Source organism: Sceloporus occidentalis, unplaced genomic scaffold (genome assembly GCF_023333645.1).
Source record: "Sceloporus occidentalis isolate IW3139 unplaced genomic scaffold, rSceOcc1.0.p SCAF_2, whole genome shotgun sequence".
NCBI lineage: Eukaryota > Metazoa > Chordata > Lepidosauria > Squamata > Phrynosomatidae > Sceloporus > Sceloporus occidentalis.
In genome coordinates this window covers 73,235,544-73,259,573 of record NW_028316982.1, presented here as the reverse complement: position 1 = coordinate 73,259,573, position 24,030 = coordinate 73,235,544, and the positions used below count along the sequence as shown (strand labels likewise).

The following is a 24,030-nucleotide window of genomic DNA, read 5'->3' as shown; positions in this document are numbered from 1 at the left end:
TCCTTGGGTGATGTTTCCGGGTTGTGGTTCTTTCTGCGTTGTCTGCGTGCGTATTATGCGTTAGATTAAACTCATATTATGTGTTAGATTAAACACAGTTGAGGAAAAACCAAATATCTCCTTATGAGTGAAAAAATGTGTTCAGCTGTAGTGAAAGAAGTTGGAACTGAAAGAGGACTAGAATCTATTTCAATGACGTAAGAAACAAAGCTTGACACGTCAACAATAATGACACTTCTTAATGTAAAGCAGATTTTCTGCCCATTCTTGCATGGCAGGGAGTTGAGCTTGATGGTCCTTGAGAGCTCTTCCAACTCTGTGATTGTATTCTGTGATTCTAATTTAGTAGAAATATCGTGATACTTTGTTCCTGAGGGTTTTTTTTTTATTGGAAACAGTAGTACAGCAAAATTCTATGCAAGGATTTTATCACTAGTGTCTGAAAAGAGCAGCTGTTAGAGATATTTTCCAAGGTGTTAATACTGTACTCTCAGTAGTATTTTTGCTTTCATATGGAAACTGGTACCATCAAGATTTTGGGCTTCTTAAATTGTTTAAAAGAAGAAAAAAAATCATGTGCTAATGCTTGTAGAATTTGAATAATGGATAATGGCTATATTTACCTGAGAAATTTTAGCTAGTTTACATTTCTCAAGAAATGGGTGAAGAGATTCCTGTTATGATAGTTTTCATTTGTCTCTGTCCCTTTGTCAAAACTCTCAAGGAATTCTTGTAATTAAAACATTGGACACGCAGAGCAATTGGTTTCCTTATTGCTAAGTTTGATACAAAACTATTATTGTGTGTGTTCTTAAAAGACGAAGCAGACTTTTAAACAAATTTCTGCTAGGAGTTGCCTTCATTGTCTGTGACATTGCCTCTTTCTTAAACTAATATTCAGATGTGGTAGAAAAGGATTAACACTGCAGTCCTCTGTGTATCTACTTAGAAATAAGTACCACTGTGTTTAGCAAGATGTACTCCACATATATGATTATAGCCATAATATTCTTGTTTCACTTCTTTAAGTTTTCTCTTTTTAAAAAGGCATTCTTTCAGCTCACATTTCACTGCAAATTCTTCAATCACAGCATGTGCACAGGTTGGAATTTCCACCACATGTAACTGGAAATCATAATGTTACAGAGGGGTCTGGAGTGTCAACTGACTCTTTTCTGAAGCAACGAAGGGATGAGGTTTGATTAAGCTAGTCAGGTATAGTCAAAGCAGATCATAAACCTTTTTTAAAAAATAGTATTTTATTAACATGTTATATTAAATTGTTACATCTTCTGACATATATACTTCATGTCAAGGGACTACCTTTACCGTTTATTCTACTGAGCTAGTGTAGGAAAAGTGGTTTGCATGTTCAAAACAAAACAGAATCTGATTTTGAAAATGCTATTTTTGGACTACAACTCTCAGTTTGGCCCAGACAACATGGTAGAAATTGGTAAAAGGTAAAGATAAAGGCAGTCCCTTGACATGAATGTCTAGTTGTAACTGGCCGTAGGGGGCAGAGTTATCTCCATTTCTAAGCCGAATAGCCAGCATTGTCCAAGGACTACTCCGGTCGTCATGTGGCCAACATGACTAAACCAAACACTGATCCCTTCCTACCAAAGTGGTACCTATCTAGCAACATGCATTTGCCTGCTTTCAAACCGTTAGATTGGAAGAAATTGGGACTAGTGATGGGAGCTCACTTCATCAGGCGGCACTCGGACCTCGAACTGCCAACCTTCCAGTTTTACAATACGTAATCAGAACTGGAGTCTTAACCACTAGGGAATTTATTGCATGCACTTTTCAGCCTGATCTGGGTACGAGACGGGATCTGGCTGGAACGGGGAAAAACGGGTTTTATTGCACACAGAATTGCTGCTGCGCTGCCACCCGACCATCACCGTTCTCTCAGCCGTGCTTTGCCAGCCCATTTTGATACTACTGAAAGCTCCATAGTACCAAAATCGCTGGGTGTTAGAGCATACCTATTTATATTAAATTTTGGAGTGTGTGTGGAATTCACGTTGACTCCAAACTGACCTCCTAGGGGCACCCCCATTTCTCCAAAGCAGAGATGTCATGTAGGCAGCTTGCAAAGGAGGGGGTAGGAGCCCTAGAGATAATCCCCACAGGAAGTTTGGGAGTTGCTAGACAAGAAAAACCATCTCCTCCATAAACCAGTACAACACAGGTTGTTTGTTTTCAGCCTCACACCTAATGGCCCAGCGATTAAGTCAATGGCCATCTATTCGTCTGTTTGCCTTCCTTGATTGTGTTCAGATCCAGCATCTTGGCTCAGTCTGTTCTTCACCTCGGTATAACAAAAGCCCAGGTCTTCATACCCTTTGTCTTGTCTGAAGTTAAGCCATCAAATTCATAGCTAGGGGCTACAAATTGTCTATATAAGCCTCAGTCTAAACACACACTGGTGTGCTACCTTCAGAATCCAGTCTGGCTTCATGTCAGACCGAACTCTGATTTTAGCTCCCTTGGCCATTTCCTCCCACGTTTTGGTGGCCATGTCAAATCATCATCCACATCTGGTTCCTGGAGAAGCCTTCGGAAGTAAGTATCTCTCGTAGATTTGCCTCTCTCAACTTTCTCCCGATTTCCCTCCTTTACTTTCATTGAGAATTGCATGTGTGTGTGAATGTGTGTGCCCCTTTTGCTGTGTGTTTGTTTCCCCCCTTTTAATAAATATTTGGATTTAATTGGAGCAGTCCGTCTCAGCGTTGTCTCTCAAGGGATTCTTGTGGACCTCTTGTAGACACCACGGGACCTGGTCTCGCGAGGGTGTTGTTACAACCCTACCTCTCAGCAATTGAACTAAATTCAGAAATTCCCCTAATAAGATCCTTCCTAACATGGGAGAAGCACAGATGGGGGACAGGTGATGGTCAGGTGGTGGCGCAGCAGCAATTTTGTGTGCAATAAAACCCGTTTCCCCCCCGTTCCAGCTCAATCCCATCCTTTGCCCAGATTGGGCTGAAAAGTGCATGCAATAAACTCCTAAGTCACCACATCCCAGGTAGAAATTGATAGGTCCCTTTATAGATTTAAATTCTAAGGTTCAATATTTGAATCATGCTGGCAGGTTCATTCATTGGCTAAACAGAAATGATTAGGTAGAACAGTGACTTAAAGTCTTGCCTCATGTTTTGGCTTCTACAAAGGCCTAGAGACTTAAGGTATATCTATACTAAGTACTGAGATATTTTGTGTCCCATTAATTACCATAGATCCCTCTGAAAGACTTCTAGAATCTGTATTTTAATGTAATTAAGATTCTCTGCTGGAGAGTTCTGGCCCACTCTGAACTACAGTCTCCAAGATACCCTGAGTGATGATTTTTTTTTTATTAAAAATGAACAGATTAATCCTCTCTTCATTTATTCCCTCTCTTTTCAGGATACTTTGGTACTTTCTTAGTAACTCACAAAACTGTACGTTCCAGGAAACATTAGGCAACTTGTATAACTGCATAATACATGGGCCTTTGCTCTCTTTTTATATGAAATATGGAGATCCCGGGCAGCTAAGTGTGTAAAAAAAGGCACCAGTTGACATGGCTAGAATTAAAATGTAACTCAGCCAATTAGGTATTATGACAATTGAAACTTCTATTCTTTTTCTTTTCTCATTTATTTTTCCCTACTGCTCATTCAGCCTTTCCATCTCCTCATTCTTCCCTTCCCAAATCAGACAGCAAGCATTCACATTCACAGTGTGTGAGGACTATGTAGCCACACTACATAGTGGTGTCAAACTGTATTTTTTCTACAGTGTAGATGCACCACCAAAAACCAGTTCCAATCGTTTTGACCAAAACTCAAAACACTTATTCCTGAGGAGCCTGGTGACTCAGTGTCACTCAATGACTACAGGCAGATTTTAATTGATTAAAATTAATTAGTCCATTAAAAATAAAATAACACTGAGATACACACCTTCAAGGGCTCCATATGAATTCAAAGTTTCAGATGTTTGGCTTTGGAGGTAGGTACATTGGAGACAGAAAGACCAGCACATACACAGATTTTCCTTATTATATATAGATGAAACAGAGCAAAGTGTTCAACTATTTCTATTTGTTCATCTATTCTCCCTGATGTTGTCTGCATATGCATATAGGACAGGAAATACAAAACAATAGAGACAGCATTAAGGATACAGCCAACTAAAAATAACTGAAGATATATTTATATAACTGAAGTTATATTTAGCAAGGGTCATTTAGAAATAAACAAACCAATGGATTGTGTGACCTAGGATATGTGCATGTATATCCTTGTCAGGTTTTGGAACAGACTGGAATTTGTTTTTCTAATTTGCCAAGCAGTTTTGTATTGTTACCCACCTCGATACAATACTGGGAGAGGCGGGATACAAATAATAATAATAATAATAATAATAATAATAATTAGTGCAGACTGCTAGACTTTTTGTCCAGTCCTGACTCCCTCATTATTGTGCCTTTCTTGCAGGCCTTTGGCAATTAAACTGGATTGTTGTTTTAAAAAGCTTCTAGTATGGGCAATGTTTATTTGTTTAGATATGTTTTTAAAATGGTTGTTGTTGTTTTCCTAATTTGTTTTATGATTACATTTGTTTTATTCTTTTCCTCCTTAAACTCCATTTTTGTTGGGGGAAATCAATTTATAAATCTAAGCCAGGTTTAAGTAGCTGGCCCCATGTTTTTAACATGTCCAGTGCTCTTGGTATAGGTTTACAAACATTTTTCCCTCTGTACCATTACAACTTCTTTTCTTGTGAATGCCACTAAGAGGATTTTCAGTGGTAAGCAAACTTTTGCTTTTTGATTGAGAAGAATGGAGGCATGGTGGTAAAGATATATTTGGGTTATTGTCATTAAAACCTGGCAGCTAGGCCTGGCCCAAGACATTTTGCTGCCTGAGACAGATCAGCAAACAGCATGCAATTCTCGTCCAATGCAATCTATGTAATACTCCAAACCAGACAAATTGTGATACACGATGCATAAAATTTCATAAACTGTTCTTCTTAGCCCTGGCAGTAAAAATATACAGCTGGCCCTCCATATCCATGGATTCTTTATCCACAGATTCAAGAATCCAGGACTTGTAAATATTAAATATACTCCAACGGCAAACCTTGGTTTTGCCATTTTATATAAGGGACACCATTTTACTATGCCATTGTATTTAATGGGACTTGAGCAGCCACAGATATAGTTATCCATGCAGAACAGTGTTTCAGTGCCAAGGAGAACTGGAGAAAGAATTATGGAGAAATACTGATTCTGCTAGCAAAAGTAGTGGACTCCAGCAGAGATACAGTGTTAGATCATGGTCTGTGATCACTATATCTTTGATTAGCATAAATATATTCTGGTTTCTATCTGCAGATATAGCTCTCCTTTTCAAAGACATAGGATGGTTTTGTTACAGGATTCTTAGTGGCCTCCGCAGGAGGAGGAGGAGGTTGGCTGCATCTTCACTGCAGAAATTATTCAGTTTGACATAGCTTTAACTGCCATGGAATTCTGGAATTTATAATCTGTTGTGGTATCAGAGCTCTTTGACAGAGAGGACTCCATATCTCACAAAACTACAGAACCCAGAATTTCATAGCATTGAGCCTTGATAGTTAAATGTGAAACTGCATTATTGTAAAACTGCATTATTTCTGCAGTGAAGATGCAACCTATGATTTCTTACCTGCCTCTATATGGACTGAAGCAGGGAACAACAGATTAAAATACAACAACATAATGCAATTAAAAACGCATACACCAATTAAAAATATATAGTCAGTTAAAAGAGCATTAACATTGGGTAAAAAAGCAAACATATTGAAAACAAACAATTCATTATTTAAAAAACTCATAATTTAAAAACCATCTAGATAGGCCTGCCACAAGAGATTGGTCTTTAATGCTGGTTTAAAGTCAGAAGCTTATTGCATGCATGTTAATTCAGTTTACCTCTATCTGGTTTAAAATTTAATTTGGGCGGCATCCTGATGTTATCAGACTGTTTTTACCACTGAATTTGCCACCCAAATACAATCCGGGTCCATCCCTGCTTCCACAACTGCTCCTCCCGGCTCTTTTTGCATCTGGGAGTTTTCGAGTTAAGAAAATGGCTGCGGAGTGGCTCTGGAAGCGAGGATGGACCCGGGCTGTATTTTGTCAGCAAATTTGGTGGTAAGAACCATCTGATAACGTCAGGATGCCACCCGATTTAAATTTTAAACCACAGAGAGGTAATCTGAAATAACATGCATGCAAAAAGCCTCTCAGACAGCATATCCAACTTTCAAATCTCTTCCAGCAGGTTATTCTGCAATTTTAGGAATAGCTGATCTAGCGGGTTTTTTATTATTAATAATAAAAACTATAACAGCATTTTAGAGGGTGACCAAAGAATATGATATCTGCAACTGGCATAGTATGGTTATTATCAGTTAGTTGTTAATTCCTACCATGGAAAGACTGAAAGATCTGGAACAAAGGCAAGTGGGTAATTTAAAGCTGTAGTCCCTCATTGTCATACCTCAGTTTTCCCCCTGCAGAATATCAAAAGCAGTGGGAATTAGACTACATTAGCAGCATTAGAGAAAATGGAGGAAATCACTTAATTGTCACTTGTTGGTAGTGGCAGATTGTTGTCAGTGAATGGATTGGTGTTATTACTGCCAGTTCTCATGGATGTAACTCTCATGGTGATACTTTCACTTCTAGGTACTCCTTACCACATAAGCACTAATGTCTGTTATGAAGCTATAATGTGGTATAGGATTGCAACATTTTGAAGGCATAATTAATTAAGGAGGCTTAATTGATCATGGTGTTAAAATGCATGGCACTAGAAATATGTGCTAACAAATTTCAATTTACACCTACTAATTGCTGCAGTTATGTTCGCACAAATAGACAAATGTGCCAGACTAATGGAATACTGACTTTAGTCCCGCATTTGTATATGTGGCCTAGCTAACTGGTAATAGCTGAGGTATTTAAGTAGAGAAGGAGGCACTGTTCTGTCAAGTAAATAACCACAAACATTTTTGAGCAGTGTTGCAAAAATATGACCTCTGAAATAGAAAGGATCATAAAAATCAAACAAACTATCAAATGTTGATGCTGCCTATGAAAACTGTATTTGTTAGATTGACAAACCTGCACTTTGCAGAATAAAATAAAATTTGTCACTTAACGGTTATTACTATGATTTCATCCACAATACTATGATTTCATCCATTGCACCAGTCTCTCTGTGTGTGTATTTACAGCAACTAGGTTTTGGAAGAAACTAAAGCCACATTGCTGTGGTGGAAGAAGAGAAAATATGTTGAGATGAGCAATGTCTCTATCGCTTTCAAGGCCTACATCTACCAATGTCATCAATGGGAGACTTTCTCAAATGTTTTGTATTTCCAAGATCAAACCATGATCAGCTAAAATGTTATAACAGTGAATGCTTTTGCCCAGCAAAAGTTCAAGTTTTCTTTCTGCTGATTATTTTCATCTGTTGTGCTTGGTACGTAGCACCCTCCCCCAAACATAATAAATCCCAAACATGCAGTAGCAATTTTTAGGGTTTTTGATCAGTAAAAAAGGTGGCTATGGGGTCGACAGACTACCCCAAAAGGGCGGGCTGGAGCCGCTCGTTTTTATTCCTGATGGAGGCTGCTGCAAGCAAATATCACAGCCTCCATCAGGACTAAAAAAACCCTGCTGAAAACAGGTTCTTTTTAGTCTGTGCACCAGGTGCCATGAGTGCACCAATGGCACTCAATGTTTAGATGCTGTGCCGCACTTGCGTCATCATGGCGGCCGCATGTAGATGGGGCCGAGCCATATTGGCACCACCGGCATGAGGTAGGTCTCGGGAGCATGCGGTCACTCTGCACTTCCAAGCCCTAAAATCGGCCCCAGACCGCCAGTTTCCAGTAGTCTGTACCGGGCCTATGTTCATATGACGAGCACAAAAGGACAGCGTTTTAGGACTCACAGTTATAAAATTATGATATGATGAATTTTCCCTCCCAGTTTTATCAGAAATATTTTTCCATGCAGTGATCCCCAACCTCCATTGTTCCTGTAAATGTTGCTGGGTAATAATGGAACTGTAGATTTAGAAGAGCTTGGAATTAGGTTTTTTTAATAGGTGCCAGTCTCCTTCACTCCTTGATTTTACTCCTTGATTTTGGTCTGTGGAAAATCTGTTCAGTGCATGACCTCCACCACTATACCACTTGGCTTTGTCCCCATCTGCATGAACTTTTTGATATGGGTCTCAGGTAGGGTTGACAGGTGGAATAAGGGACAGGGCTCCTGTAGTTTTAATATATGTAAAAGTGGGAATGAGAAGCAATGCCTGCTGAAATCCCCTCTTTTATACAGTTATTATTTCATCTGAGAACCTTAGTCTCATGTTGCAGGCTGAAATCCAAACAGAGGGGGTTGTAGTGTACATAGTCATACCTGCTGGGGTGTTCTAGAAGCTGGCAGTTCCAGGTCATTTCCAGTTCTTCACACACTGAAAATCATCAGTCTAAATGGGTGAGAAATGTAATTTCAGACACATGGTCCATTGTTGAACAAACTAACAGAAATAAATGTCAGAGAAGAACAGATGAATTTTTCTACACAAGATGAATTTGTTTTCAGCTTGGAACTGATGAGCTGTCAAATCAATATCCATGTTGATGCGGAAATAATTTCTAACAAGGGCTAAACATCAACGTGATTATGCATTACTAATTAAGCAAACAGGATTTGCTTCTGCATTGAATGGTTTGTTCCAAAAAGGATGGTTGTGAGGTCTCAAAATCTTTCTTTTTCAAGAATTCCATTGAGTCACTCTGTTCTTATGGGAATATGGACCTATGGAGGAAGCTAGTGTCATGGCCCTTCCCCAATTGCCACATCACCTACCTGTCCAACCATAATTATCTGTGTTCAGGCTGATGGAGAGATGTGTCTATATGTGTACTATGCTCCCTGCAGGATTTATAACCATGAAGTTCTAAATTATACATGGCACCCCTTGCTTTATATCTTCAGTGCCCAATTCATAGGCAGTGATGGGTGGGACTAAAAGGGGAAGTGATGGAGACGGAGCCAGTAAGTACGATGCTTCCTGCTCCTTGTACATCCATAACTGCATAAGGGGACAATGAGAATTTAGATAAATGCAGGCTTTTAAATAGGAAAGATCTTGTTCTGTTGGATGAAGTTTCCACTGATACACCAAAGCAAGGTCATGCAGAGGAAAGAAGAGAGTAAGCCAGTTTTTTGTTTTGTTTTTGGCTTTAAGGAGGTTGGCCTTCTTCTGAGACACCCACAAGAGCTAGTACCAGAGATGAAACATTACAAAAGTGGGATGCAGAGAAGTTAAAGCAATAAGTAGCTTGCAGCTTCTCCAGAATGTATTGTGCTGAAGTGTAAAGAAGTAGTTTCTCTTGAAGAGTTTCTGCTAAAAATTGCTTTCTAATACAGACCATGTTTTGCTGGTGAACATTCACACACACAGCAGATGTGGGGATCAGCCTGAAGGGCATAGAAAAGAACACTGTGCTCAACCCTACATTCAGTCCTGTCACTCCTGTTTCCCATATTTTATCACAGAAGCTATGGTCCTCCAGTTGTTGGGACTGCAACTTCCACCACTGTCTATCATCATTGACTATTCTAGCTAAGGTAGATAGAAATGGCAAATGCATCATCTGCAGGACCACTCATTACCCTCTCCTGCTTTAGGGATTAATACTAAAATGCAATAGGAAAAGAGGAAGATCACACTACAGCTGGATTGATCCAATGAAGAAAGCCATGGAAATGATTTGCAAGGCCTGAGCAGGGTAGCTGGTGACCAGACATTTTAGTCTCTGATTCATAGGATTGCCATAACTTGAAGTCGATTTGATGGCAAATAGCAACAACAAACTAAACTACTAAACTGGAACCACAGAAAGCTCCCATGTGCATATGCCAGCCTATTTCTTTGCACCCTATTTTTTGCTCCATCTTTCTACTGCAATGTATTGTTCAGATCATATAATACAACATTCAAATTACCTCTACCAACACTGTGGTTTTAAGTGTTTTTACATGATTGCATGGTGCTTCTTTATGTTCTTCTGTGTTTGTAACACATCATGTTGAAGGATATTGGTTGGAGCCCATGATATATGGACACAGTTGTATTGCAGCTGATGGCCAAGACAGCTGATTGCCCGCTAGCCTCATATGGGAACTGGAAGCTGTTGTAGCTTTGTCAGCACAAACTAATTTATACTGGAGTGACATCTCTGGCTAAAGATCTGGGTGTTGGGCTAGAATCCATATTCTCATGAAAGTGTCATATGTATTTGTGCTATTTTATTCCTTCTTAAATTGAATTAAACCACTTTAACAGTACTATAATTTAAAATGTATGCAAATCATGCTATGTTTCTGTCTTCATATAAGATTTATTTCTTACACAGCTTATGGCTGTACTCCAGTTAGTGACATATGCAAATGCAATGTGACATTATGCCAGCATATGTCCTTATCTTGTTGTTATGGATGGAAGTATCCAGGACATCCTCCTCACTGACCCCCTGCCCATACAACCTACCTCTTTGCTGCCGTTTAATGGTCAGGAGAGAGCTGAAGGGTAGCATTGGCTGTGTTCCTGTAGTGAGAAAAAGCACTGCCTTGGATCTTCTGGTGCTCCAGGGGTCTGGAAAGATTATGTCTTTGTGCATTTGGCTGCAGGAAAGCAGCTGAATGCTGCCTGGCCTCTCCTTGCCTTCCCTTGCTAATAAAGGCCATGTGGGAGTACCCAGACAACAGGGAGGGTGGTTGTGCTTTCAGGGATATGGGATGTGGAGTTACTCCACCAGTGCAATACAAGATCTCAATGATGATCTGTGTGCCAGAAAGTCATGTGTACATTTCATATACATGGGCACTGTGATGCTTAAGCTATAGTCCTACAAACACTTGGGAGAAAATCCCATTCCACTTGGTTTACTTCTGAGTAGAAAGGGGCAGTATTAAACAACTCACTTCATTGGTTCCCAAACTTTGGTCCTTCAGTTATGTTGGACTCCAACTTCCAGACTCCAACTGACTGTTAGCCAAGCTGGTTGGGCTTTCTGGGTGTTGAAGTCCAAAACATTTGGCTGTCCAACATTTGGGAACCATTGGGTTAGATTAAGCTTTTAGTACTCTAAAGAGACATTTTGGTTAATTGAAAGTCATTTTAAATTTTAAAAAAACAGACCCATTTTTAATGTAGATGCTTATTAAAACTGGAGATGGCAAGTGCAGTTTAAAAAGAAACATTCCCCCTTCTTTCAGACACAAAAATGTTTCTGCTAACATGATATCTGGTTATGGTAGCAACAAGGAACCTTTGGCCCTCTAAGTTTTGTACTGTGTCTCCTACAGTGGTGCACCATTGTCCATGTTGACATGGAGAACCAAAAGTTTTCACCGCAGTCTAGGGCACGATTCTGGTGGCACATACTGCATCCACCTTGCTGAACAGGTTTAGGTCTAATCAGTGCCTGAATAGGAGACTGCCTAGGAACTGTTATGTACACCTTTGAGTTTTTGAGGGAAGACTGGCATAATATAAATGTCCTAAAAGATAAAACGGCATGTGCACATCACTGAAAAACACCAAACAAAATATTGGGGGGGGGGGGGTTTAAATCTTTCTTCTCAGTATATTCTGAGGCCACTGAAAATGTCCACTATCCTTTTGTGGAAACCCTGAAATCCAGAAAGCTCCTTCAGTTGTTCACAATGACAATTTGCCCCAGTCAAAGCTTCTAAGTCTCACAAGAGCAATAACGAGTTTTGAATTTCAATCTCCCAGGTACCGACCTTCCACCCCATTTTATTCCTGGTTCAGTGAACTAGACGGGGTACAGACAGCAGAAAAGGGGCAGTCCTCAGCCGCCACTTTTCTCGACAAGTTGGAGGCAGGGCAGCCTCACTGGCAGCCCCTGTGGCTCCAACCCAGCACTTTTCCGGGCCACGGGGAAGCGGCAAAATGCTGCTTCCCCGTGGCCTGGAAAGGGGTATCCATGGGGCTTCATGCCCCATGGACACCTCAATAGGGGCAGCCCATTTCTCCCTGGCTTCGTTCCCGCGGCAATCTAGTTGCCGCAGGAACAAGGCGCCCTCCCAGAAGGAGCTCCGTTTTGGAACTGCTTCTCGCGCCGCAAATAAGGCGCCCTAAGCGCCCTCCAGCAGCGTGATGATGTCAGGTGCACCCTGGTCCATTTGAACGCAGGGCAGGTGTGATAACATCATTGCGTGCTGCATATGGACGACGCCATGTCAAGATGGCACCCTCCATACGTAGTAGGGCTGTGGAGCGTGCGGTTGCTGCGTGCTCCCCAGCCTTACTTTTGGCCCCAGCATGGTGCTTCCATGCCATCTGTACTGGGTCCTAGTTTCCAAACCTGGATCTACAATTATTATGGAACTACAGCTCCAAAATATCTGAGCATTGGCACTGGTTGTTGGGTTTCAGACCCTCTGAGAGCAAAATGCCTTTGCCTGAATGATATATGGCAAACAAGTGTAGGCAAAATAATAAATCTGAAAAACAAAATATGTGTACTTTGGTGCCAGGACCACACTAGGAATACTTTACAGCCTCTTTCATCCTCTCTTGAATACAATGGAAACTAAACAGGTTAGACAAAAATTCTTGATGTTCCAAGGATTGAAATTTTGTTCTTAACAAGGATATGATCCAGTATGAATTAAGCATATTTAAGCCAAATGATTTCAGGTCACATAACTGAGATTTAAATGGCTTGAGTGGCTTGAGTTTTTGGCTTAAATGGTCCCCAAGTATGTAGTCCTTGTTTTGTAATTTAAATTTTTGAAAGTAGGCAGGGAAGCCAGGAAGTTCTGTTCTTATTCAGAAGACTAGCATATATTTTAGCAGCCCAGACAAATGTTCCAATTGCACTGGACAGCAAGAGAACAGATCTAGATGACATGATTTGGCACCACATAATATCTATATACCATCTTTAGTATTTGTAATCATATAGGATCATAATGTTAGAAAAGACTGGAAGGGGTAAAAATTAACAAATGAACCACAAATGCAGTCTGGGAATATAGTTGTATTTCATGCTAAGGCAGAAAAGCCAGAGCTTATTGGTCTGTCTTTTGGGGAACCTGACATCGCTTTTGAAGCTTAGAAAGTATATAATTTACTTTTAAGTACATATTTATTTATTTTTGATATGTCATATGCACCTTCATCAATATATTCAGTGGGGAAAGTGCATGTATCTCTCCCATTTATAAATCAGTGGAACAAAATAGATCTCTCAGCATCAACCACTTTACTTAGCATTTTGATAACAAGGGTAATAAAAAGATATATAACTCAGCATTAATAAAACCACCACGAGGGCAAGCAAAAATCAAAGGTGTTTGTTCAATTGATATTCCATTTTCTTCTTCCTGCCCACAATCTTAGTTATGATTCTCTTTTTGCAGGCTGGAATGGCTTCCCCTGAGAATCCTGAACAGCTGATAATTGCCTTGGAACCAGAGGCAGCTTCAATCTACTGCAGGAAACTCCGCCTTCATCAGATGATAGACCTAAGCAGCAAAGGACCCGTCAATGGTTATAATCCAAGTGAGACTATTGGCACTGGCTTTACACCAGGTACAAGACAGCTTTTCATGCTTTCATTTAGTGCCTAACCATTTTTTTGTAAGTACCCTCTCCTTTTCTTCTCAAAATCATTTTCAGCAAGATGTCTTCAAAACACTGACACCAGTTTACTGTAAGTAATAGAATAACCAAAAGAATAACCAATAAACCAGTGTCTGCTGTATCATTGTCGTCATCATCATCATCATCATCATCAATATTATTATTTCTCCAAAACTGCTACTCAGTGAGGTTTACACAAATGAAAGATAAGCAGATAATTAAATACAGATCACAATTATCCTTTTTTTTGTTTTGTTTTCATTGGATTTTTAAAAGTATGATTACAAAGAAAGATAGAATACATAACGTATTATGAGAATGGGCTAGGTATATAAATTAATATAAGCTGACCATATTTCTTTAAAAAAAACATTTTCTTGAAGCTGGCATCTACCATGAAGACCTAAAATAGTGAGATCTAACAATAGAAAAAAGTATCTCTTTCCAGCCTTGGAGTACATGCTTTTTGGCAACAGTGGGAGCATACAGGATCTAACTATATTGACCACTAGTTAAATTCTGTGTCTCAGGGATAGTTTTTAAAAAACATTTTTGTCTACAAATTATTTTCCAATAAAAAAAATTCATAATATTGCAATATAGCCAACCAAAACAGTCAACTTGTTTCTCAAAAACAAGTCATGCCAGACTAATCTGATCCTTTTTTGACAGCGTTATAGGATTGATAGATGAAGGGAATGCTATGGATGCGGCATATCTTGGTTTCAGTAAGGCTTTTGACAACGTTCCCCTATTATATTCTTGCAAAAAGGCTAGTAAAATGTGTCCTAGACAGTGCTACTGTTAGGTCGATTTGTAATTGGCTGGCTTCTCTTCATCTTGGAAGGAGGTAACCAGTGAAGTGCCACAGGGATATGTACAGGATGATCTAACTCTGAATTTCATTCCATTCTGATTTCATTAACAATAATTATCCTTTTGTTTATACAATGAGACTACACTGGCCAGAATACTCCAGGTGGCTCCAGGAGTATTCTGGCCCTGGAGCTACCTGGATTCACCTGTTTTCACTCCATAGTAATGCATGGTGGCTGTTTCAATTTCAGTCATCATCTCATTAGCGACTAGGATTCTTCTCTCTACCTATACCTTTATCTTTACACTACTCTACCAGGTGTTTCACATCTGTGTTGTGCACTCACTTTGTAGTAATCGGTGCAAGAATCCTGAGGAAATCCACAAATTCAAATTCTTTAAATATTCTTTTTTGCTGCTGAAATGAAATGTGTACACTTTTTTTGCAGTTTGCAGTTGGCCTTACAGAGCTTCAACATAATTAAATGAGAAAATTCTGAGAAGTGTATTGAAAACTGTTTTGACAAACCAAATATAGTCATTATTATACACTATACTATATTTTCCTGGGTTTTTTTAGCTCTCCAGACTGCTTTTCCGCCCAGTAGAACAGACTGAGCATAATCCCATTCACATAAGCAGAGCTTCACAGAAGATTGTTTTGATGAAATGTGACAATTACTTCATATTCCCTTGAATGTGTCGTCACTTGCTCTCTATACCCCATTACCCTGTTATCTCTAGTTTCAGATGTGTGGCATGATTTCATACTCATTTGCTTATGAAATATATTTAAAACACAGTACTATTTTACTTAGACATAACTGCCGTTGACTTGAGTGGGGCTTATTCCAAAGTAAGTGAGTAAAGAATTGCAGCCTTTGGATAATAACAGATTGTATGTGTGGTCTCTTACTCAACACCTTCTTTGCAAATCCATATGGAACATTTTATATATGTACTGTATTAAGCATTGCAAGATGTAATTGTTATTCTTATACATGTTTGTTTGTGTAAGCATGATAAGGCAATCCCATCCTTCAAAGAAACCTCTGTAACAAATAGATTCCATATGTATAGCTGTGTAGGATAACAATGAAAATAAATCAAGTACCTCAAGGTTGAGATTTATTTGAATCCATAGTTAAAGATTTGTCAAGGAGATAATCAGCAGGAGGCTAATTTTCAGGAACCCATCTAGTCTTTTAAAGCATTAATCTTGGGGAGACAGACTGTAGCTCAGTGGTAGAGTGTATGTTTGTTTGTTTTCTCTGCAGAAGTTCCCAGCTTCACTTTCTGGCATTTGTAGTTAAAAGGATCAAATTACATGGAATGAAGGGGAGGAAAACCTCTCAGCTCTTGAGTTCTCAGAAAGCTTCTGCTAGAGCTAAGAGGAGAAATTGTCTGACCCAGTCAGCTTCCTATATATCCAAGTTCTCTGTCAAATAAATAACCCACCGTATCATCCTAAAGTATTTATTTCAGGATCACAAATCCAGTGCTACTCCTTAATACAAATTTATTTTGGTCAACTTTAGATTCTCTGCCAACTGTGCCCTCTGCTGGCACGAAAGGCATATTATCTGACTCTAATGCAGCTCTCATTTTGTTCATATAATATTACAGTAAATGTTGTCAATAACTAGCAGAGCTCTTTTTAGTATTAGGGCTACAGCTTAACAAAAGGTTGGCTAGTCAACCTTCCATCTTCTTGCACTTACTTCCTGCTGCCTAAATATTCTGTTTGTTCATGAGTTCTGATAGCTATTCTCTCTCCTTCACCCAATAGCTAAAGAACACATTCGACGTAACCGGCAGAGCCGCACCTTTTTAGTTGAAAATGTCATAGGAGAGATCTGGTCCGAGTTGGAAGAAGGTAATGTCCTGTCCTTTGCTCCAGCTGGTTTCTATTTTTCCAGGACTAGTGCCTTCCCTGCTCTATTGCTCTGTCCTTTGAAGACAGTCAGAGCAGCTGTAGCCTAAAGGCACTTTTCTATCCTGCTGCTTTGGTGGCCTTAGGATCCAGAAGATCACCTGTTGCTAACAAATGAAACAAACAAGCCAAAAATCCAAAACCATCCACAAAACAAAATTAGAAAGAGTTATTGAGCAATTTGCTTCTAAGAAATGTGGATAAATCTTTTGAGGCAGTCTGACAAATACATGTACAAACAGAATTCTTTCTCTACTTGCCTAAACTCTTCTTCCTTCTTGCCATCTATTATCTGTTGTCTTTCCTAAATGTTGCCACTGATTTTTATCTTCTTGCAATGCATTGTAAGTAGGGCTCCCTTTGAAAGTGGATCAGACACATAGGTGATCCAGAACGGGGCAAGAAGATTGTTCATAGGCACTGGCTGAAACAACAATATTATAGGTTTTGTGGGTTTTCCGGGCTATGTGGCCATGTTCTAGAAGAGTTTATTCCTGATGTTTCACCGGCAACACCTTCAGAGAATGCTGGCATTGAAGAGAGTGTGGTGTGTGTGTGTGTGTGTGTGTGTGTATATATATATATATACACACACACACACACACACATACACACACACACACTGTGTGATTTGCAATGGCTTCTAGCATTTCTAGAGGCCATTCAAAGTATTGGTAGTAACTTTTCATGCTCTAAGGCTCTTGGGCAAAGGATATCCTCTTGCTGTATAATCTTAAATGGCTCTTGATAATGTAACCAGAGGAAGTTCTGCTTAAACAGTTGAAGTGGATGGCTACTGGGATGAAATCTCCATGAGGACTAGTGTCTTCCATCTCATGGGGCAGCAAATCTGTTTCACTTTTCAGTCTAAACATTAAAAAAGCAGCCATTAAGGACAAAAAGCACTCAGAAAGATGGTCAAGTGCCATTTGCTATTTTGTTTTCATCCAGGAACAACTTATTGGCAGAGCTGTTCTCCAAAAAATACAAGCACAGCATGTTCCAGAAAAAGGAAATTTAAAACTCATAAATCCATTTGTCTTTATTCAGCTTAGATGTAAATAGCCTTATGAAGTCGCTTTGCTTTCTTTTAAAAATATATGTAATGTAACAATCCATTCTGTTGGTCTCATAGTTGCTATATTCAGATGTCTGCATTTAATGCTGTTACTGAAGATTTTGATACCTGGCTGCATCATTGCTAAAATGTCCTCCAAACATCCCTAAAAGGTGGGGGAAGTGCCTGTGTCTGAAAGCCAGGCACGCTTTCTGAATCATCATGGAAACATGGCTCCCTCTTTTGTATCCCTGAAACGTTCCTGGGATAGGATTTTCTATGAACGCAAAGTTTGCGTTCATAGGAAACCCACTCCCCTTGTGACGATTCAGGGATGCTAGGGAGAGCAACATTTCCATGACAATTCAGGCTTTCTGACATAGGTGCTTCACCCACCTTTTAGAGACGTTTGGAGGATGTTTTAGCAGCAATGGAGCCAGGTATAAAAATTCTATCACACGCGGTTCGGAGCATCGCCTAAACGTCATCAAAATGGGGCAGAAGCGTTACAGTGTGATCATGCCTGGCACTTCTAAACTGAAAGGGAAGCGTTATCGTCATGGAATCATCAGCGGAGAAGTCCTTTTCTTATTAATGGATTAATCCGTTAATAAGAAAAGGGCTGCTTCCCTGATGATTCCATGAAGTTTCCGTAACGATAACATTTCTGTTTCAGTTTAGATGCGCGAGGCATGATCACACCATGATGCAGCCGCCCCATTTTGATGACGTTTGGGCAATGATGGCGCCGCATGTGATAATCTCCATAGTTACAAATTTTCTCTCTTTTATCAGTCTTTTCCCATTCTTCTGTAGTCAGCAACTTAGCATGTATAATTAAAGATACCTATAGCAATCAGGTAGAAATGTTGAAATAACATTATCTATGAAGAACCATTTTGCTTTACTCTTGTACCAACAGGTGACCGTTACATAGTTGTTGACAGTGGAGGAGGAACAGTTGATGTGACAGTCCATCAGATCAGATTACCTGAAGGACACCTCAAGGAACTCTACAAGGCAACTGGTAGAGCTGCATTCCTGATTCTTTACCAACTTCAGGCTATTTTAATAGTGGAAAAATTCATGATATGTTTGGTGCTCTATCCTGGATTTGTTGTTGCCTTTTATCATTTGTTGTGGTTGTATGTACCTTTAAGTCATTTCTGACTTATGGCAACCCGAAGGTGACTCTATCATAGGGGTTTCTTGGTAAAATTTGTTCAGATTATTTGCCCGCCCCTCACCTTCCTATAATGCGTGATCTACCCAAGATGGGTTTTCCATGACCATACTACAACAATAATAATACTTTCCTTGAACTCCCATTTAACACTGGGGCCATCATTCTGAACGGTAAAAGTGCATGGATGCAAGAAGCTTTAACATGAGTATAAACAGTAGAGGCAACAGAAACACAAAAGCATTCCTTTGGATCCACAATATTCTGTTACACCATCAGCTCAATTAAACAGAAAAGACAAAATGAAGATTAGATTATCTGATCCCAGATTTTCTGCTTGCCCCCTCTGAACTGGAAGTTATCCAGTTCAAAAGCATTCTCTATTTAACCAGGCAATTTTACATATTAACTCATGTTACAGAATAATATAATCCCTAAGTGTTCAGATCACAGTGCAATTTCTGCAGAAAGCATACAAGTGAAAGGTACACACAAAAAAGGCATAAAGGAATCCACTCTCACCTTTGAAACTAGCAGAAAGAAATTTCTAGCACAAGCTTTCCTGGACACAATCCACTTCATCATTTACAAGTGAATGCTTGCAGTGAAAGACAAGTAATTTTATCCTACAAACTAAGAGGGCTGCCTGAGGAGTTCTTCCATTTTTTTCAACAGATGTTTCTTCTCTATAGTTGATAATCACCTAGAAAGTCCTCATGTATAGATGAATGGTGTGTGTGTGTGTGTGTGTGTGTATGTATGTATGTATGTGTATGTATATAGTATGCAGTTAAGTATGGATGGTTTCTGGCCCTTGAAATGAGAGAAACAATGTGAGTGCATTGGGATAAAGTGAGGGCGCTCTTGCCTATCTGGCTTCCCAAAGCAAGAACCAAAACACATTTTTCTGTATTATTTAATTGTAGAATAATAACAACAAAAGCAAGTATTTAGTAAACAGTTACTTGGTGACTTAGGGGCTGTACAAACAACTTCTAAGGGGAGGCATGTAGCCTCCCCTTCTTCAGCCAGTTGGGGCTGCAACAACTTCACGCCGCAGCCCCGATCCTGCCTTCCAAGGGCACAGAAAGGAGCCCTCTAAGGGGTGTCATAGCTGCGGCAGCATGGCTGTATGGCGCCCCTTAGGTGCAACGTTATGATACCGCACGCCATCTGGAGTGGCACGTGGCATCATGGCATTTTGGTGGCATTGTCAAGGGTGTGCATCATCTGGACATGATGCCCTGACTCTGCCCCAAGGCAGACACAAAGTGCCAGTCTGTACAGAGCCTTACTTTTCATAATTGCAGTAACAACAACAACAATTTATTTATTTATTTATTTATAGCACACCCAATCACAAGGAATCCAGGCGGGTTACAGCAATAAAAATGCAGAGAATACAATAAAATACAACACAATAAAATAAGATAAAAGACAGTGATGTAAGTCACAGAATTTACAGCTAGACCTGGTGGAACTGGGCCTGTCTTTTTCACTCCCTCCCAGGTCTGATGATGACAGTAGGTACGGAGGGAGGGTTCTTCTTCTTGAGGCAGGAATTTTATTTTAATTACTTTTAATTTAATTCTCGTTAAATTTAAGAAAAGAATTGGTGGACAGAGCGACGTACAGAAACTTTATTATTGTGCCTTCGAGTCATTTCTGATTTACGGCAATCCTATCCTGGGCTTTTCTGAGGTTGAGTGTATATGATTCACCCAACCTCACCCAGTGGATTTCCATGGTTGAGCAGGGATTTGAACGCTGGTCTCCAGTCATAGTCCAACACTTAGCATAACATTACAAACTCTTCCTCTAGGCTTAGTTCTACTTTGGTTAGACCTACTGAAATCTGTGGGTTGGTTCCAAGTATTACAATACCTTAATTAAAAAAACTGAAATTAATGGGTGTAAATTTGTCACCAACTTCAAAATCCACCACATGGATTTAAATGAATTTAAGTATGATGAAATCTGGAACTAGACAAATGAGATCTAGGACCCTATCGCATGGGGTTAAAACAGTGGCTTACCTTTCCCAAATTCAGTGCTAATTTGGGAGGCAGCCATGTCCTATCACACAGAATTCACTGCCAAATCGCTATCTGGGTCCATCCCGGATGCATCCTGGGTCATCTAAGCCACTCTGGAGATCAGTGTTCAAATCCTTGATTAGCTATGGAAACCCACTGTGTGACTTTGGGTAAGTCATACTCTCTTAGCCTCAGAGGATGGCAGTGACAAAAGCCCTTTGAAGAAATTTGCTGAGAAACCCCCATGATAAGGTTGCCTTAAAAGTAAAAAATGATTTGAAAGCACACACCACCACCAGCAGGTATACGTATACTTAGATCTGAATCTAACTAAATATCTTTCTATGGATATTTAGAATACACATTGCAATTCTAATACTTAGGTCATATATAAAAATCCTTAAACAATATTTTCTATTAATGAGACCATTTGTTTCTCATGCAGGTGGGCCACATGGTTCCTTAGGAGTAGATTATGAATTTGAAAAACTCCTATGTAAAATATTTGGAGAAGACTTCATTGAACAATTTAAAATTAAGAGACCTGCTGCCTGGGTTGATCTGATGATAGCCTTTGAATCCCGCAAAAGAGCAGCAGCCCCAGAGCGGACTAACCCACTTAACATCACTCTGCCTTTTTCATTCATTGACTACTACAAGAAATTTCGAGGTCACAGCGTTGAACATGCCTTAAGAAAAAGCAAGTAAGTTGAAATTTAACTAGCTATCCTCTATATACATTTACCTGAGTGTAAGCACCACTAGACTCAATGGGACTTACTTTTGAGTAGACTACAGACTTTCTTGTGTTCTTTGCCACACAGAAACAAAAGGATTGAATCAAAATAAATTCCCTGTGATATGCATGTAAACTTGTATTGTATTCCTCAGGCATTCCCTCTGCACGAATGGTTCTCATCTCATCTCCCTTCTTCTCTTACTGCATGAAAATATTCCTTTTATCATGAAATATGCACTGTTTACCTCATCTTTTGCTAGCATAAGCAATCTCAAGTTTGTATCATAAGGATGTGACACCAGATTCTAAAGACTCCTTATCCATCCAGCTTTTCGAAAGAACATCTTTCATTAGTAAGTCATACACATATTTTGGTAGCTAAATAGTGCACATACACTACAGAGTAAAATCAGTTTGATAGCAATTTAACTGCCATAGCTGCATCCTACAGAATACTGTGATTTGTAAATTTGGTGAAGTACTTGAAATTCTCTGCTGGAAAGCTCTAGCCTAATCTTTAACATTACTTTAGAAGCAAACTATTTCCCCATGTCTTGTTACAGTGTGGATTTCGTGAAATGGTCATCACAAGGAATGCTGAGGATGAGTCCAGATGCAATGAATGCACTCTTCAAACCCACCATTGATGAAATCATAAACCATCTCAGTAGGTATCATGTAGGGAATTTGTGAAAATTCAATTTCAGCTGATTTTAAAATCAGAATGTACCAATATTTGGACAATCTGTATGTGGGAGAAAGCAAAACTAACAGATTTGCTTATCTCTGTTATCAGGGCAATAAGCTTCTACCATTGACTTTCTTGTTTGATAAAGACTAAATGTTCAAAATTCAGGCCACACTTTCAGAATGACTATACTCAGATTTTTATCTTGAGATGATAATGATTTAGGATGAATGTCTGTGTTTCAGTCCAACTCCACCCTGGTTGTTTCTCTTGAGTCACCCAGATATTTCTAGCAGTAGAGTGAAACAATAACCAAGAGGGGAATCACCACACTTGATTCCACGTCCCCACCCCCAAATCTGGAGAGAGACTAATAGAAACAAACAGATTGATGGTATAATCTAGCCAAAGATATAATATTTCACTACCCACTGATTCCAAAGTTAAAATGGTGTAGAATACTGTGGTAAAATACTGGCCATAGAGTAACCATAGAGAGCATAGAATAACTTTTCTAGAGTAACTATTCAATGAGAGACAGCATGCTGTAGTGATTTGAACATTAGACTATGACTCTGGAAACCAGGGTTCAAATCCTCACTCAGATACGTAGACTCTCTCAGCCTCAGAGGATGGCAATAGCAAACCCCTCTCTGCCAAGAAAACCTTAGGGTCACCATAAATCAGAAATGACTTGAAGGTGCACAATAATATAATAGCTATTCCCTTTCCATGAATAGGATACTGGCTCACATGATAATGGTTTACCAGGATGATGGTTCACATGATTACAACAGCATAGACCAAAATAGCAGGTCTGCAACCATTGTGACTGCCTTATTCATCACAGCCCCCAGCACTTGGCACCAGGCTCCATTGCAGTCCATGAAACTCTGAAGTAGGGTGTTGTACATATTCTGCATAATTTTTAATTGTTCAAGGATTTGAACAGACAAATAGATTTAATGAAATCTAGAAAATTATGGTTCTTCAGAGGAAAAGAATTTCTAACAGAAAAGCTGCCCTCACAAAACATCTCCGAGGATGAGACCAAGTCACTACTACTGTTTGGGTTTGGCAATATTTTGACAGTCTTGCACAAAGGTTCATCTGGCTTATAGTCTCTACTGTTTCATATTCAATTTATTAGTTTTCTCCCTGCTGTACAAAATTACAGTCAGCACCGCATATCCATGGTTTTTTTTATCCATGAATTCAACCATTCATGGTTTGAAAATTTTCAAAAAGAATATAAACTCCAAAAAGCAAACCTTGATTTTTGCTAATTTTTTATATAAATCACTACACCATGGTATTTAATGGAACTTGAACATCCACAGATGTCAGTGCCCATGATGAATCATGGAACCAAAACCCAGTGGATACCAGGGACCAATTATATTTAACTTTCTGTGCTTTTCTATTTTTATGTTGTTGTTGTTGTTGTTGTTGTTGTTGCATTTTGGAGTTTCACGTGAACATTTTTAGGAATTTCCATACCGAAAGTTATTTTTAGCAAAGTGCAGTGTTTTGTGCGAACCCATCACCACTGTGTTTTGTGCAAAATATATTTTGTGTGACATATGTTTTCAAGGGGAAGAAGACAGGAAAAGTGTAAAAAAAGTAGTTGAACAGAGATGAAAAAATCTGAGGGAAGTTGGCATTTTTTTCAACAGGGGATGTCAACATGACCAGACCCTTTTCTTTCCTAAACAAGTAATTTTGTAAATATGTTTTACATCCTTAATAGATAATAATGCCTGTTCGTTAAACTCTAAGTTATAATTAGTGGTAGAGAAAGAAAAAAAATGTTGCTATTTTCTTTCCTTATTT

The 24,030-nt window shown here is 39.3% G+C and overlaps 1 protein-coding gene across 3 annotated transcripts in view; it reads left to right on the top strand.

Moving 5' to 3' along the window:
* Positions 1–24,030, top strand: part of HSPA12A (heat shock protein family A (Hsp70) member 12A) — a 77,089-nt gene that overhangs the window by 43,513 nt on the left and 9,546 nt on the right. For all 3 annotated transcript variants that reach the window (XM_089510010.1, XM_089510009.1, XM_089510012.1), the window contains exons 7-11: positions 13,523–13,694; positions 16,351–16,437; positions 18,474–18,578; positions 21,216–21,474; positions 22,073–22,176. In XM_089510010.1, the coding sequence (XP_089366136.1) occupies positions 13,523–13,694; positions 16,351–16,437; positions 18,474–18,578; positions 21,216–21,474; positions 22,073–22,176 (727 nt within the window). The remainder of the gene's footprint in view (positions 1–13,522; positions 13,695–16,350; positions 16,438–18,473; positions 18,579–21,215; positions 21,475–22,072; positions 22,177–24,030) is intronic.